This window comes from Drosophila novamexicana, unplaced genomic scaffold, assembly GCF_003285875.2.
Source record: "Drosophila novamexicana strain 15010-1031.04,08,12 unplaced genomic scaffold, DnovRS2.1 tig00001834-arrow-arrow-pilon, whole genome shotgun sequence".
Lineage (NCBI taxonomy): Eukaryota > Metazoa > Arthropoda > Insecta > Diptera > Drosophilidae > Drosophila > Drosophila novamexicana.
In genome coordinates, this window is record NW_020824898.1 from 286,780 (window position 1) to 303,611 (window position 16,832).

At 44.4% G+C, this 16,832-nt stretch overlaps 2 protein-coding genes across 2 annotated transcripts; one reads left to right on the forward strand and one right to left on the reverse strand.

The window, feature by feature from the left end:
• Positions 1-10,273: 10,273 nt before the first annotated feature.
• Positions 10,274-11,021, reverse strand: LOC115768552. The gene is made up of 2 exons (XM_030713162.1): positions 10,765-11,021; positions 10,274-10,701 (listed from the first exon to the last, which is right to left on the reverse strand). Exons 1-2 carry the CDS (start codon positions 10,830-10,832, stop codon positions 10,389-10,391), a joined length of 381 nt encoding a protein of 126 aa, XP_030569022.1. The 5' UTR covers positions 10,833-11,021; the 3' UTR covers positions 10,274-10,388.
• A 4,283-nt stretch (positions 11,022-15,304) lies between these two features.
• Positions 15,305-16,581, forward strand: LOC115768548 (fork head domain transcription factor slp2). The gene has a single exon (XM_030713158.1). The coding sequence runs from the start codon at positions 15,358-15,360 to the stop codon at positions 16,579-16,581; it is 1,224 nt and encodes a 407-aa protein (XP_030569018.1). The 5' UTR covers positions 15,305-15,357.
• Positions 16,582-16,832: the final 251 nt, after the last annotated feature.

The following is a 16,832-nucleotide window of genomic DNA, read 5'->3' on the forward strand; positions in this document are numbered from 1 at the left end:
CATTAGAATTAAATTAAAAAAAAAAACATATTTATTAAATCTTTAAAACAAATAAAAAACATTTTAAATGAACAAAAAACTTGAAATCTTTTAATTTTTATATAACTTACTTTAATTTCCAGCAAATTTTAAAACATTTTCAGCTGTTTTTGGCAGTTCTTAACTTGTTTCAAGCGATCTTAACTTATTTCAAGCTAAGTTTTAATACAATTTAGCTGTCTTTGATTTATGTTTGGCTGGATTTGCTTATTTCTAGCTACTTTCTAGCATATTTAACTACTTCTAGCTACTTTAAGCATTTCTCAGCTTTTTCCTAACTTATTTCAAGCTAAGTTTTAATACAATTTAGCTGTCTTTGATTTATGTTTGGCTACACTTGCTTATTTCTAGCTATTTTCTAGCATATTTATCAACTTCTAGCTACTTTAAGCATTTCTCAGCTTTTTCCAGACTTATTTCGAGCTGCTTTTGCTTCTTTTAAGCTTCTCTCTTGGAACTTTGGCCGCTTTTAGTCACTTGCCGCTAGTTTTAGCTTTAAAATGTGTTTTGTTTCATATCAAGCTGCCTTGGCTCAGCTATTAGCTGCCTTTTTAGCTGCTTTTAGCTGGCTGATGACTTAATTAGGCGGCAAACATGAGATTTGTTTGAAGCTGCGCGCCGAGAGAGAAAAGGGGCGATCAGTTAAGTTGTTGTTGTTGTCGTGTTGTTGTCTCAATTTCTTGGCTCTTTACATGCCCAGTGACAACTCCAGCTGTGCCCCGCACCGCAGGTAACCCAACTAGCCCGAACCCTGCACGGAGGACTCCTTGCCGGGGTCCAGTTCCAGCCAGGCCATTGTCTCAGCCAGCACACGTCTATTTGCCTACACACACATGTGTGTGTGCGTGCGTGTGTGTGTGTGTGTGTGTAAATACAACAATTTTTCTTAACTTTTGTTATACAATTTTTCAACTAATATGCCCTGGGTAAAAGTGAAAGATGAGAACCCTAGCAAAAAGGGCACCGACAATGCCAAGCGGGGCCACTTTTTTCTCTCCCTCGCTCTCTCTCTCGCTCTCTCCCTCTCTCTCTCTCGCTCTCTAGCGCTGGCGAAGGCGTTGTTGAAATTTCTCAAACTGTTTTGTTCTGTGCCCAAAATGTTGATGTCTTCATTTTCAAATATTCCAAAATTTACAGAGCTAGATATTGTGCGGCAGACGCGCTTTGATCACTTGTGATCACAGCTGTGTCTGTGTGTGTGTGAGTGTGTGTGTGTTAAGTGCGCAACATGTGAGAAAAACGGAGCATCAACATCGTCAGAACAAACATCATCATCATTATCATTGTCATTATCATTATCATTGTCATTATCATGCTCAACGCTGGCATCAACAAGTTCTTCTTCTAACAAGGCTCGCTCATATCATAAATACTGCGCTTTTCTCTCACTCTACCCAACTCTACCTCTCTCTCATTGTCGCTCTCTCTCTCTCGCTCATCGATTTGTTTGAGAAAATGATAATTAATATCATCGTTAGTCGATGTTGCGTGAGTGAGCGTCGGTTTCGGTAGCAATTATCATACTCGTATTTTCATCTCCTTTATTTTCATACATTTTCCCTTCTTCCATTTTCAATAATTGTAAATTATTGTTGGACTCTGTGTCTGTTTTGGGTTTTGTTTGTGGGTAAATCATGTTATTGAAACGATTAGCTGGCAGTTTTATTGGGTGCCAAGCAGCGCTGGCTGCCTGTCGAGAGAGGGGGTAGTTGTGGAGGGGGGGGGGGGGGGCACAGTTGTTATAAGCCTGAAGTCAGTTTAACATGAACGCGTGCATGTTTTGGTTCTTAACTTGGTTAATTGAAAATCGAGCTCAAAGTATTTCAAAACTTTACATTTTAAGAAAGTCAACAGTACTTAGTTAACTGAACTAATACGCGAGAAAGCGCTGGTTCAAACTCTGCAAGAGTTTTCATATATTATCACAATACATATTTAATCAATAGCCAAAGTTTGCGCCGGGCAATGCCGCGCTATTTCTGTTAGCTGAAACCTGCAAATAACATTTTATATATTTGTGTTATCATATCTTTTTGATATGAATTTAAAATTGTATTCCCCTTAAGCTTTTCAATATACATTTTATATTGAATTCGAATTATTTTATTTATAAATTTTCTAAATCCCATATTAATCGTTCGCAATATTCGTGCTTTAATCCAAGCGCGCCTTTTGTTCAGTTCAAACCGAATGTTTTCATGTGTATGCGAATATTTGGGGCTTAGGCAAGGCTCAAAAACACATGGAAGAGTTAAAGTCGGGCCCACACATAAGTCCCATATGCCATCCAATATTTGGCATATAGAAGCCAAGCTTAGCCCGGCCGACTTAAGATCTGGTGAGAAACGTTTGGGAACGTTTGGAAAACAGGGAACGAGGCATTGTTTGATTGGGCAGTTGCCCAGCTTAAGTAGCCGCTTGTTATTGAAATAGTTTTGGATGAGCGCATTATATACTTAACACATTTCGGCAATTTGTGGACGGGAGCACAGGATTTGCTGATTGAATCCACTTACCTAAGCCAAGGGTACTCGGTTTTAGACTACGGCTCAAACTCGAACTGGTCGTAAGTCGCTAAAGCATGCTTTTGTTTGCACTGCGATCGGCATTGTCGAATTATTGCCAGTAGCTGCTAGATGGGATTTCTTTTAACTGTATCACACGAGCTCCGGAGATCCCTCGGCGGCAGCACGCGTGGTCTTGTTGTGCTTAACCAGTTTCGAGTTTGAGAATTGGCTTAAGTGCTCGACATGCAATTTACAAAGATAACAAGCTGCGGCAGCCGAAAAACGGATCTGCCTTACTTATCTTATTACCCGGGTTAAGTGCACGGATTACGTGGTCGAAAGAGCAGCAAGGAGCAGCACCGGGCTCTCGGCTCGGTCGGCACAAGCTGATTACCTTTCGGCTTTGTCTCTTCTACCTCAACCGGAGGGCTGCGTGTGCCGTTTGTTACACTTCTTGTGCATTTAGTCTGCCCCAGAGCAGGACTAAGCCCAGTTTCATTAATGATTCAAGCCCATCCAACCAGCTCAAAGGTTTCTCTCTTCCTCTCCCTCTCGCGTATATAAATATTTTATATATATATTGTATATAGATCGGTTAGTTGTTCTTTGAGGCTTAACCCGACGCGTTGAGGTTTTAGATGCTTTTTGTCTCTAGCAGGGATTGAGTTCTCGAGGTGAGATGAATAGACAAACGCCGTAAGTCGATAGTAGATAAGTTCAGGCTAGACAACTTTCTGCAGGCTGAGAGTGGAAGATGCGTGGAAAGTAGAAAACAAGATAGTGGATAACAAGATATGTGATTAAATGGCTGGAATTCTAAATAGCTGCAATAAATAATCAAGATTTCGGATAATACTCAAGAAAATTCAAATAGAGTAAAACAAATTAATCAAATGAAAGAACTGAAGAGTTAGAAATGGATTTGAAGCGCAATTGTGTGTTAAGCATGCTGACGCTTTGTTGATGATGATTGAACCAGCGACTACTAGCTTGCTGGTTCGACGCAAGCGGACTTTTGTCGTTTAAGCGCTGCGTTCTTCTTGAAGAAAGATCAGTGCGACAAACTCTAGATATATATGTAGATATAGATAGATAGATATAAAGACATAGATGAATATATATGAGATTTACGATATGATTTCATGCTTGAAAATCGCGTGTCACGAATCTGATTGTTAACTCTTGCAGCTGGAGGAAGCATCTGCAATTTCTGACATCGGAGTTCATGTGGCAAAGTGACAGGCGCATTGCGACTGTGTCATCTTGTCAACCCGCCTGAACTCACTTCCGTTTCTCTCGGTTCTCAATCGAGCGGGTCCAGTCATCCAGTATTAGTATGAGTATGCGACTTCAAGTGCATTCATTATTCATACTCATTCATAATTTCTTTTAATTGTGCGCGTATTTTCTTGATCAAAAGCATTTCTTATACAGCCAACAATTGGCCGGCAGCAGTTAAATACTATTCATTCACATTCACATCGTGTAGTACATTTATTTATTATACTGAATTGGTTCCGTTGAGAGGTCGCGCAACAGTGTCAGAGTCCGAGTCCGAGGCCCAGTCTGATTCTCGGGAGTGCCCCCCGCGCTCGCCACGATGTGCGCGGCGCGTAAATTAACTTAATTGAAATTCGGGTCAACAGAGAGGCCAAGATAATGAAAGAAACTAATTAGAGAGCAACTCTCGTCACTCGCCTAGACTCTAGATAGCCGTCAACTGGCCACCTACCCACATGCAGGCGGTTTGTTGTGTGTCGCTACAAAATATTAATACCCTCTAACCAATCGTACTGGGCGAGAAGGGTATGCTGTTGCTGTACCTATGTATGATAGAGGCAGTAGAAAGCAACTTCAATCTCGTTAACTACACAAGCTAGAGAAATTTTATACATATATTCGCCTATACCAAGAGAAACTCTCTCGCTTCATTGCCAATAACTCGAGGATTATAGTAGATAGCTATATAATATCTGTTATATAGGTTCTTCGTAGCATATACAAAGGCTAAGAATATTTCACTTATTCGATATCTGCTGCTACTAAAACAAGAATAAAACTCAATCTCAGTATGTGCCATATTCAAACCCTGAAAACTTCAGAAAGATCGGACTATAAGAACCGAAGTTACTCAAGAATATATTTCTGATTGATAGTCTTGGGCTTTGGTATGCATAAACTTTAGCATGCCCTATTTAATCCCTGAAAATTTAATAAAGATCGGACTATAAATACCTGAGTTACTCTAGAGCACATTTCTATAGTAGCGCACAGCTGGGGCACAGGGTATCTGCTAGTCGAACACTCGAGACCGTAGCACTGTTTGCTTGTTGTCAAATATTTTCATTGCGCTTTCATTGTTGTTGCTGTCGTTTGTGTTGCCATTATTTGATTAGTATTTGTGCCATGGGTTAACAATTATTTTATTAATAAACATTTGAATGTGCATTTGCCCTCATCTGAGGCCTGACCGAGCCGGGCAGCCGCCGCACATCGCATTCAATTAAAAACACATTTTGTGGTCACTCTGCGGTCGCATGCTGCAGTGGGGCGGGGTGTAGGGGGAGAGGGAGAGGGAGAGGGGGGTGCCAGCACTATATAGGTGACACGCCCGACCAAAACTTGCAAGGCTTCCCATCCATATCTGGTATAGCTTCTATATGGTCGCTGGTGTCGCAAAATTCAAATACGTAACTCAGCTGCTTAGTGTCAGTTTTGTGGGTCGCCGGCAGCCATCGCCGAAGACATAAATCAACGATAAATGACAATAAATTGTCATGTGACTAACATCCATAGCCTTGTGCGAGTAGTTCCATAAATCGTGCTATAGGTAGTACGAGCCGGGTGAAGCATTAACATGAGGCAAGGCTTTAGTTAAACATAAAAACGAGTAAATGCCCTACAATTAATAGCGAGCATAGCCCGGCTTTGCTCGGGTCCAGTCTTAGCTGCAAGTCTTAAGCATTTACTTTCCGTGCTGTGAGAAATGTCGTAGAAACTAGAAAGATTCTTGAAAATATGCTTGCACTTGTTCGAATGATAAATTAGGGATGTTTCTTGCAGCAGCTTTTCGTGAATTTTCCACACGTGCACGTGGAATTAACAAAAACTTCGCAATTACTTATAAGTGCCATAAAGAGCTTGTTATTAATAGAAGCTAAATACAAAATACTTTTGGAAGTTAAGATAAGGTTTCTGCTGCCAATTTCCGTGAATTTTCCACACCTGCACGTGGAAATAAACAAAAACATCTTAATAATAAGAAATGCCATAAAGGTTTTTATTATTATTAATTGAAACTAAATACGAAATACTTTTGGGAAATAACAAAAGTTGTATGCGGGCACTTTCCGTGCATTTTCCACACTTCGGCGTGGAATTAGCAAAAACTTTCGTGTCACTAAAAAATCACAATATATATATAAATTATATTTAAATAATCTGATTAAATCAACAATAAGATATTAATTTAAGCTAGAAATCTCTATTCATTTAACTAAGCTTAACATTTAACTTGAATCAAACTTAGTCAAACTTCTTCTAATTGCTTTTGTCTACTTGCCCCGGCATCCTTTCAATTGCACTTGCTAACCCCCAACTTTCTTTGCAGGTCTTGCGTTTAGAGCCCATGTCATTGGACAGATTTCACCTGATACAGTGGGCACTCGGCAAGGCGCAACCATTGACTGCCAACACATTGAACAAATTACGGACGGGCCAAAGGGTCCATCATGCTGGGACCTCAATTAAATTGATTTGGATCAGCGGCCAGTGGAACCAAGTGACCAAACGGCACCAGCATAATCAACCAAGCCAGGGTAAGTTCTTTCACTTTCTCTATTCTTATACCCTGTAGCCTTTATAATTGCTTAAAAGCGGGCATATTGTGCAGTTGTGCAACAGCCAGAAGCTTGCCTAACTATTCTGTTTCCACTCTGAATTTATTTATTTATTCTGTATCTATGCCAAGTCGAAATCATATTTGATTGTCTCTGAGAATAATTTGTTTAAAATTTATCGAAACATGAAAGCTTTTCGAAGAGTACAAGATTATTTTCAAGATTATTTGGAAACCTCCTCCGACTTTCACAAAACTAAAGTATACATATTTGTAATCTGACAACACACCCGAAATTTGTTTAGGAATATATTTTATATTTTTCAAAATAGAGTTTTTTTTTAGCTATAAAGTATAGCTATAAAGGCGCTCCAAGCGCAACTAGTTAATACAAATGCTTAATAGGTTTAAAAAGATAGATAGATAATTTCAGAAAAAAGCTACATTTTGGCTATAAAATAAGGATGTATCTGCAAATAGCCTGATTGTAGCTAGAAAATAGCCAAATTGGGAACATTGCACGGGGTATCTGCCCGTCGAGCATTGTCCAGGCTAGAGCTTGCTTTTTTTTTTTTTGGTTCTGTTCGATTATGCAGCAATAAATCCGCAAATGAACCCGCAGCAACAGCAGCTTCTCAGTTTGTGAGTTGTGGAAACGGAGTGGGATTTGGAATGGGAATCGGAATGGGAATGGGAATCGTGTGCGTGGCCACTGACTTTTAAGCTGAGCCGCAGCAGCAGGGCCCTTCTGGGTGTTCTTGTTGCGCTTTATTTGTGCTCGTTGTTGCTGTTAATTGTTACGCAGTTCATTAACACACAAACAACACCCGAGCAGACCACAGCACGGCACGGCACGGCACGGCACACAAATCATGCTTGCCCCTTTAAGTTGCCACCCTCGCGTGGCACACGCGACCAGCTGCCCCTGCCCCTGTCCCTGTCCTTGTCCGTTTCCATTGCCATTTCCACTTCCATTTCCATTCCGATCTCCCTTTGGCAGCAGCAACATCAGCTAACGATGACATCTAAGCGGTTGCCCGTCGACGCTAACGACCTTCTCCACATTGTTGTTGCTGTTGCTTCTGTTGGTGTTGGCGCTGCGTGAGTTTTGGCAGTGTTTCTTTTCGTTAAATGCGTGTAAATCAGTTTATAACACATTGTCAACAATTATCAAGTGTTAGCCCAAAAGGGTGCTAACATTGCTCTGAGCGCGGGCTAGTGCCGGTTGGCTAGAGGGTTGGGTCGGGTTGGGTTGGGTTGGGCAACACAGCAGTTTTATTATTTTATAATATTTCTGAGGCGAAAGTCTCTTAATGTCTGGAAATGAGGCATAAAGCAACAAGCATTGTCTTAGCCGATGCCAAATTGTAGTAAGTGTTATTTAAATTGTAAGAAACTGAAGATACTTTCCATAAAGTTAATGATGTCTAGTGCGATTTGAGTATATTTTTGATAAAAGCACCTCTCTATGCAATTCTCATAGCGTCAAGATTTGTAAAAATAATTGACAATAATAGTATTTGCGATTTGATTCGATTTGAAATCAATGGCAATAATAAATTGCACCTCTCTATGCAATTCTCATAACATCAACATTTGACATAAATAAATAATAAAAGGAATAATTTAATAAAAATAATTATAATTACAATAAAATAATAAAAAAATTATAAAATTAATAATAATAATAATAATAATAATAATAATAATAATAATAATAATAATAATAATAAAAATAAAAATAATAATAATAATAAAAATAACTAAGATAACTTAGTTTCACGCGAATCATAATATTATATTAAATATCAATTATCAATAATTAATACTCTACACATCAGCCCGAGTAAAGCATATTGTTAGCTTAATTTTTGTAGGGTATTCAGCAGCCGGTCAGAGTTTACCTTCCAAGCTCACTTCCTGCTGCTGTTGTTAACCACCCGTCGTTAACCATACGCTGTTTCCCACCGAAACTCCCCCTTCAGGCGCTGCCCCTGCTCCTGCCCCTGGCCCCCCCTCCGCTCACCACACCCACCCCTCTGCTCTGGCACACTTGTAGCACACTCGTTTGGCTGTTTATTTGCAAAACGAAGCGCACGATAATAACAACAATAACAAGTGCCATAGAGAGTGAGGGCGGGGTAGGGGTGAAGGGAGAGGGGGTATGTCCACAACTGTCCACTGTCCTGCGAAAGGACTCCATAGACCGGAAAAGCTGCTGTGCGTGATTTCAACAAAATTTGGCCAATTTGTTGGCCAACCACCGCCCCCTGCCCCACACGCTAGACAAAGCAAAAAAAAAAAAAAACAGGGTATATGGTTAAATGGACTTTGCTGCGCCTTAAACGAAATCAGATGTCAGGGCAAGGGTTTTCATTTAACCCGTTCGTACCTTAACCCTTTCGTACCTTAACCCTTTCTGGCTGTCTGGCTGGCTGGCCTTAATCGAGACAAATCCCGCGCGCTGATGTTGGAAAATATTTGGATGGCTAAGCGACGGCGATTAGGCTGAAAAATAGTCGCAAGTTTCACGAACATCAGATTAATACGCGCTAAGCTAAGTCCGTTAAGTCCAAGGAATATCTAATCCTTGCTTAACTCTTTTCGAGTCCTGGGCGTAGGTAAGACCAATTTGTAGCTCAATTGTGTGTGTGTGTGTGTGTGTGTGTGTGTGTGTGTGTGTGTGTGTGTGTGGCTACTGTGCGCGACTCGAGTCCTGGGTCCTTCTGCCTGCCATGTAAACAGACAATGTAAACAAGACAAACGGAAGCCGATGTCCTGCTTAACCCGTTACCCGCCAGCCAGCCCATATCTATGTATATATGACATTTAAGCCAGGTAGTCGGGGCACGCCCGCGCCCAGGTAGCCGCCGGTCTGTTTGCATGCCGAACGCGTTGATCCGCCGGACAAACAAGCTAATCCTGCGGTTAAACTGCCATTGAGTCTATCAAAATAAACCGGGCCGATGTCTACCCGGAAGGACATCGCGATCGGCGCGCAAAGGCGGGCCCGAGCGAACGGGTTGAGAGATGCCCAAGGATTTATTTGGCCCTTTTGGGCATATATATCAAATGCATGTCGACTGTCTATACGCAAAACTAACAAAACTAAATGCCAGCTATAAATCTGGCTGATTAGTAAAGTGCTCTCGCCCCCTGGAAAAACTCTTGCCCGTTGCCCGTTGCCCGATTCTCGAATACTCTATAATCCGTTGTATTGATTTAGCGTATTTGATGTGCGGTAGCCGCGTTTTACAAGCAAATTGTTTGCATTTCCACAGTTTTTGTCAATGAAAATTCGATGCTTTGTTTGTCGTTTAAATACGGCTTCCTGTTTTTTTCCCTCGAGCTAGCCTGTTAAGGATATGTGAATTCAACTATTTCGGAAACTACAAAGCTGGCGGCATGACTCTTGAAATATATATCAGAACTAGTTTATCGATACTATCGATTTATCGATACTTTCTTCGCTAATAGCGATAAATATCGATTAGGAGACTTCCCTTTTAGCGCAAAGCTCGAGGACTAGACGATCGATGTGCTTCAAACTTGATATGTAGGTTCTCTTGAGATAAATACAGATTGGGAATAGTTCACTTTTCGAATACCTTCCCCAGTTTTCCCTAAAATGGGTATGGAACTCAATTTTAAAGGTAGAGCCTTGCGCTTTGGTATGTACACACTTTAATGTGTCATATTTAAGCCCTGAAATCTTCAACCAGATCGGTCTTTGAATACCAGAGTTACTAGAGAACGCTTTACAACCGAGTTAATTGGGCACGCATTTCCCGTACAGGGTTTTGGGCTAAAGCATAGAAGAAGCTTTCAATATATTCACCATATCTTAAACCAAAACGTACAACAGTAGAGCCCAGTTTTTTTTGAATAAGAACGTTTTGTTATTAGATAAGATTACATTGTGGTAGGCGCGCATATCGAATGCTCACTGTAGTCAAGGAAATAAGCATAAGCATAACACATATTGAGATGCATTTCTGGTCTGTCTAAGAACGGCGCCTGATTGCCTCGGTGGTAGCTTGTTTGACGCCAACTTGATGCAGCGGATACTTTGGAATTAGGTACTCCATTCTCTGATTGCGCCGCAGGGCACAATCCATATAGTCATGCCATCTGATCATATCTGGCAAATGGCACTCATCGCTGTTGCCCTGCAGAAACATCTGTCGCCTGAGCGCTGTCCAAACGGGCCGATGTTGGTGCACATCGGTGTAGACCAATCTCTGAAGGTAGTCGACGACCTTGGGCAAATTGTAGATTGTGCTGCGTCCAACACAGACGGTGCTCAGGCTCGTAAAGCTGGATGAATGAGAACTGAATGATTCGACTTGAAACTCGGGCATGAACGGGAAATGAACGTACCTTGGATAATAATCTGTAACCATATTCTTCTCTATCTGTTGCCGTAGAATTGTGAAACGGTGGTTCATGTTAAATCGAGTATCGTGGTAAGCTTTGCCCCAGGTAATGCCCCAAAGGGTGACCACCCAGTCGCCTTTGTCGTTTTTAACGAATCGTGGTATGGACACAGTTAGTTCCTTGTGTGTTATATCGGTACCTTTTGCGTTTTTTGTGTCTTTAGTGGCCGCGGTAGCTTCCTCTCCTGCTGCTCCTCCTGCTGCTCCAGCTGCTCCTCCTCCTGCTCCTCCTGCTTCTGCTGCTCCAGCTGCTCCAGCTGCTGCTCCAGCTGCTGCTCCAGCTGCTCCAGCTGTTCCTCCTGCTGCTCCAGTTGCTCCAGCTGCTCCAACTGCTCCTCCTGCTGCTCCAGCTGCTCCAGCTGCTCCTCCTGCTGCTCCTCCTGCTGCTCCAGCTGCTCCTCCTGCTGCTCCAGCTGCTGCTCCAGCTGCTCCTCCTGCTCCTGCTGCTCCAGCTGCTCCAGCTGTTCCTCCTGCTGCTCCAGCTGCTCCTCCTGCTGCTCCAGCTGCTGCTCCAGCTGCTCCTCCTGCTGCTCCTCCTGCTGCTCCTCCTGCTGCTCCAGCTGCTGCTCCTCCTGCTGCTCCAGCTGCTGCTCCAGCTGCTCCTCCTGCTGCTCCAGCTGTTCCTCCTGCTGCTCCAGCTGCTCCTCCTGCTGCTCCTGCTGCTCCTCCTGCTGCTGCTCCAGCTGCTCCAGCTGCTGCTCCAGCTGCTCCTCCTGCTGCTCCAGCTGGTCCTCCTGCTGCTCCAGCTGCTCCTCCTGCTGCTCCAGCTGCTCCAGCTGCTGCTCCAGCTGCTCCTCCTGCTGCTCCTCCTGGTGCTCCTCCTGGTGCTCCAGCTGCTCCTCCTGCTGCTCCAGCTGCTCCAGCTGCTGCTCCAGCTGCTGCTCCAGCTGCTGCTCCAGCTGCTGCTCCAGCTGCTGCTCCAGCTGATCCTCCTGCTGCTCCAGCTTCCTCTCCTGGTGCTCCAGCTGCCTCTCCTGCTGCTCCAGCTGCTCCTCCTGCTGCTTCAGCTGCTGCAGCGGCCTGGGCCCTCGCCCAAAAGGCAGTCCTCTGCTTGGCACGCATCCTGCGTGGATACATATTCAGACTATGCGTCGACTTGTCCCATGCCTCGTTCCCCAAGGGCTCCTTTGGTTTTCGCAACGTGCGAGCCTTACGCATCGCCGCAGCCTCCGTTCTGTACGGCAATATCAGCTGCAACTAAGCCGTCGTGTTATAAATTGATATATCTGGATCGGAGGACCTACGAGCATTATGTTGACAATCAGCAGCAGGAACGTCAGAGAATTGGCCATGGACATCTCGAAAACTTTCACAGGAATTTCGTTAAACATAAAAAAAAAAAAACAAAACATAGGAACTGCTAAACTTCAACCAACTGACGTCTGGGGAAATGTAAACAAAATGAGGAACAGAAAAAGTTCTCACATCAGCTGAAAGAGATTCTTTAGTCTATTCGACTATTCCTTTGCTGACCCGCAAAGGATTAAAGATTTTCTTTGCAATTAGCTTGACTCGATCTGGTTTCGTTAAATTCCACCCGCATGTGTGGAAAAATCGCGAAAATCGTTTATCTGAACCCTCTTTGTTTACCGTTCGATCGCTTTCAAACTTATTCTCAAAGATCGTTGCTCAAATTAATTTGAGAAGTATTCTACACTTTTCGAAAAATGCGTTTCTCCCTTGGAAATGGGTGTCAAAGATTTGGTGGGTGACTTTTCGTGTTTGAATTGATTTCCAAAGATCTATACGTAAAATCATTTGAGACGTGTTTCGCACTTTTACTCAGAATCCAAATTATCTTGGTGGAAAGTTTCAAACTTATTTTCAAAGCTGTACTTAAGAACTTAATGAATACGTGTGCTTGGGGATTTCACCCGCAACAGTGGTAAATTGGCGGAAAACGTTTTGCTTCGGTTTCAAACGTCATTTTCGAACATTTTTGAGAGAATTTATTATGTACTTACCACGGGCAGGGCCGGGGTATATCCGCTCGTAGTTTTATATAGCTACAAAAGCCAATATACTCCCTTTCCGCTTTGCGTGGCGGGCATCAGGGAAGGCGGGAAACTGTTGCAAGCAGCTAACCAAAACAATGAATAACAAAAATAATTCAAAACACACACACACACACACTCAATTGAAAAACGCGAAACAAAGTGAAGCCAGCAATTAAAATGCCGTTGTGTGCGCCATTTTGTTTTGACCTGCGGGCCCCCATTAAGCTTATATGTGCACGCGCGAGTGGGAGAGAGAGAGCGAGAGCGAGAGCGAGCGAGCGTGAGTGAGTGGAGCTTTTGCGCGCATGTCTCCACTCTACACGCAAGGCGAACGTCCAATAAGTTTTGGCCATGCACACACACACACACGCACGCACGCACACATGCAAGCAGACCGCATTCCGTTGCGGGCTGCTTAACAAGAAGAAGAAGAAGCAGAAGAAGAACAGCTACAATCCACACACTACAACAATTGGCCAACATGGCGTCTGACGTATTTATTTACGTAGTTTTTTTTGCTGTTGTTTTTGTTGCATTTTTATTTTAGTTTTCTTTTGGTTTATTTTTGAGCCCAGGTAAAACATGTTACACCTTGGCAGCTCTTGGCTCCAATCAGAGCGCGTTGTCCTCCTTTTATGTTCCACACACACACACACACACACACACGGGCGCACACGGGCACAGCTGAGTTCACGCCCCCTCCCAAAGAGCGAAAACAATTATTATGATTACAAAATGATTGGGACATATGTTCCGGCTTGCGAATGGCAACAGCTGCTGCTGCCTTCTCAAAGATTCCACGAAACACACACGATTGCAGCAAATTGCATCGAATTGCATTTGCAGCTAAAATGCTTGAATTGTAAATGTTAAAAGTGACTTTTGTATGCTTAAACAGTTTGGCAGCAGGCATTAAGGCTAATTGGATTTTAATGGGGCCAAATTAAGGGCTCAAATCGACTAAAAGACTCTGAGAGTTAATCAGAGATGAATTATAAAACGAAGAGAAGACTTTAATTATTCAACTATTATTATTCACAAAATATCGTTGGTTAATTAGCCGAAGATCGTATAATCAATTAATTTATCCGAATGTGTCTTATATGCACAGTGAGAGCTTTTGCTGTTTGAGCGTCGAACCAGCGAGCGGCAAGTCGCTGGTTCAAATTTGACAGCAACGTTTAGTTTGCATAGCTAAAGCTTTATTTTGTTATTATTCACAGAGAAAAAATCTTATTTTATTTATAACAAATCGCCAATTGTTAATTGTTTTAAGATTTCTGGCAGCTTCTTTGCAAATTCGAATCAAGGCTTAATTTTGTTTGTTTAGTTAAGCTTTTAGTTACGCTACGAAAATCGCTCGCAAGTTAAAGTTAAATTTAGGATCTAAAATGGGCTCTTCCTCGAATCCAGCAGCTGTTCCTTGCATTGTGTTTGTTTTCAGTGCTGTTTTATAAACATTATATAAAACATTCGCACATAGTTATTAAACGCTGCGAGTTCTGAAAGGGGGCAAAACCGAAACCGAAACAAAAGCATGTGTGCATGTGCGTGTGTGTGTGTGTGTGTGTGAAAACAAGAAAACCATTAAAAGCAACCTTAACAAGAACAACAACAAGAACAACAGTTAGAAACAGTTACAAATGCGGCAGCTGCTGCAAAAAGAGCAGAATAAACGAAAAACCTGGCGTATCAAAATGCAACCCACAACGCGGCCCCTTCCCCAAGCAACTCTCCACACACAAACACACACACACACACACACACGCATACTAACTAAACGATAAAAGCCAAAAACAAAGGCCAGTCGGCGTCGGCGTCGTCGCCGGCGTGTTCGTGTCGTGTCAGCAGCAATTAGCAGCGCGAATGTTCAAAATCTGTACACACACACACACACACACACATGCGCACGCCAGCAAAGAGCGCGTGTGTGAGCGAGCGCGCTGCCTGCCCTATGCTGAGCGTGTGGGCGAGCGAGCGAGCAAGAGAGGGTGAGTGCTATGGCAAACACAATCCACAGCTGCCATTGGCTGTGGCGGTGCTCGCAGCAAAAGGCCGCGAGGCACAGCAACTGGATTGAGAGTTTTTTGGAATTCTTGTTAGTCTACACAAAACGCCACAGCGCAGCGGACGTGTGAACACGAGCAACGGTAGAAACGTGCAACGGTAAACGGCCAACGGCGAATGGCAAAAACGTAAACGTGCCCAATTTGAATACGCGTGTGGGCGGCATTCAATCAATTTGCTGCGCTGTGATATAAATGTAATTACATATAAAAATATATTAAAATGCAGCTTTAGCAAAAACAAACCAAAACAAAAAAAAAAACAAAACAATATTCTGCAACAATTGACAGTGCAAAATGGTGAAAATCGTTGACGAGATCAACGCACATCATCATCATCCACACAATCACGCGCCGCACACACACCATCCGCAGCCACACACGCATCCGCATCCACATCCGCATCCGCATCCGCATCTGAGTGCCGTCGGCGCATTGAATCTGAATCTGAATCTGACGCCGGCCACGCTGCTCATGAAAATGGCGCGAACGCCGCATCTGAAGTCCAGTTTCTCGATAAATGCCATATTGCCGGAGACGGTGGAGCAGGATGAGCAGCGGGCGCAGGAGGACCAACAGCAGGCGGCACAAAAGTTTAACAACAACAACAACAACAACAACAATAACAATAGCTCACCGCTGGGCTCGGAGCCGGACAGCGACGTGGAATCGGATTTGGATGTGACCTCCATGTCGCCAGCGCCGCCCGCCGCCGACGACGAACCAGATGATGAAGATGCGGATGCGGATGCAGATGCAGATGCAGATGTAGATGCAGAGGCGGATGGAGATGGCGATGCCGATGAGGATGTGGAATGTGATAACGATTCGGAGACGAAATCAACGGACGGCAAACCCATCAAGGATAAGAAGGGCAACGAGAAGCCGCCGTATAGCTACAATGCGCTCATCATGATGGCCATCCGGCAGAGCCAGGAGAAACGGCTGACACTGAATGGCATCTACGAGTACATCATGACCAATCATCCGTATTATCGGGACAACAAGCAGGGCTGGCAGAACTCCATCCGGCACAATCTCAGCCTGAACAAGTGCTTTGTGAAGGTGCCGCGACACTACGATGATCCCGGCAAGGGCAACTACTGGATGCTGGATCCATCCGCGGAGGATGTCTTCATTGGCGGCTCCACCGGCAAGCTGCGACGTCGCACCACCGCCGCCAGCCGTTCCCGCCTGGCTGCCTTCAAGCGCTCCCTCATCGGACCGATGTTTCCCGGCCTGGCGGCATATCCGCAATTCGGACAGTTCCTCACCTATCCCCAGGCGGCGCCCAGCCTGCTGGCCAGCATGTATCAGCGCTACAATCCGTTTGCGCCCAAGAGTCCGGCTGCGGCGGCGGGCCTGCTGCCCGGCTGCCCAGTGCCGGGCCCCCCACCGCCGCCGCCGCCGTTCGTCAGCCCCGCCAGCAGCCAGGAGCTGTATCAACGGCTGCAGTATCAGCAGCTGCTGCATCAGCATGCCGCTGCCGCTGCGCTGGCGGCGCATCAGAGGCAGCTGAGCGCGGCGTTGCCCACGGCGCCGGCGCCGCAGCCGCACATGACGCATCTTGGCCAGCCGCCCTCCTCGCCTAATCTACAGCAGCAGGGGCAGCAGGGGCAGCAGGGGCACGGGGAGGCCAGCGCCCGTTCGCCGGGTCCGCAGCTGAAGCCCGTCACAGTTGTCAGCCGCAACAGCTGAAGCGCGCGGTTGGCAGTGTATAAAGTATTCGTTGTATATAGAAAACAGCCGCGACTGAGGCGCTAGACGCTTGTAAATAGAGAGGCAGAGCAGCGACTTCGGCTAGCCGAAGCTTAAATACCCTTGCAGCGCAGCAGAGACTTAGCATAACCCCCATGAAATACCCTTGCAGAAGCTCAAATACTTAGGAGAGCTCTAAATGGAAAGAGTTGAGGTATCGGAATAGTATTTGAAAATTATCTGAAAAAAAG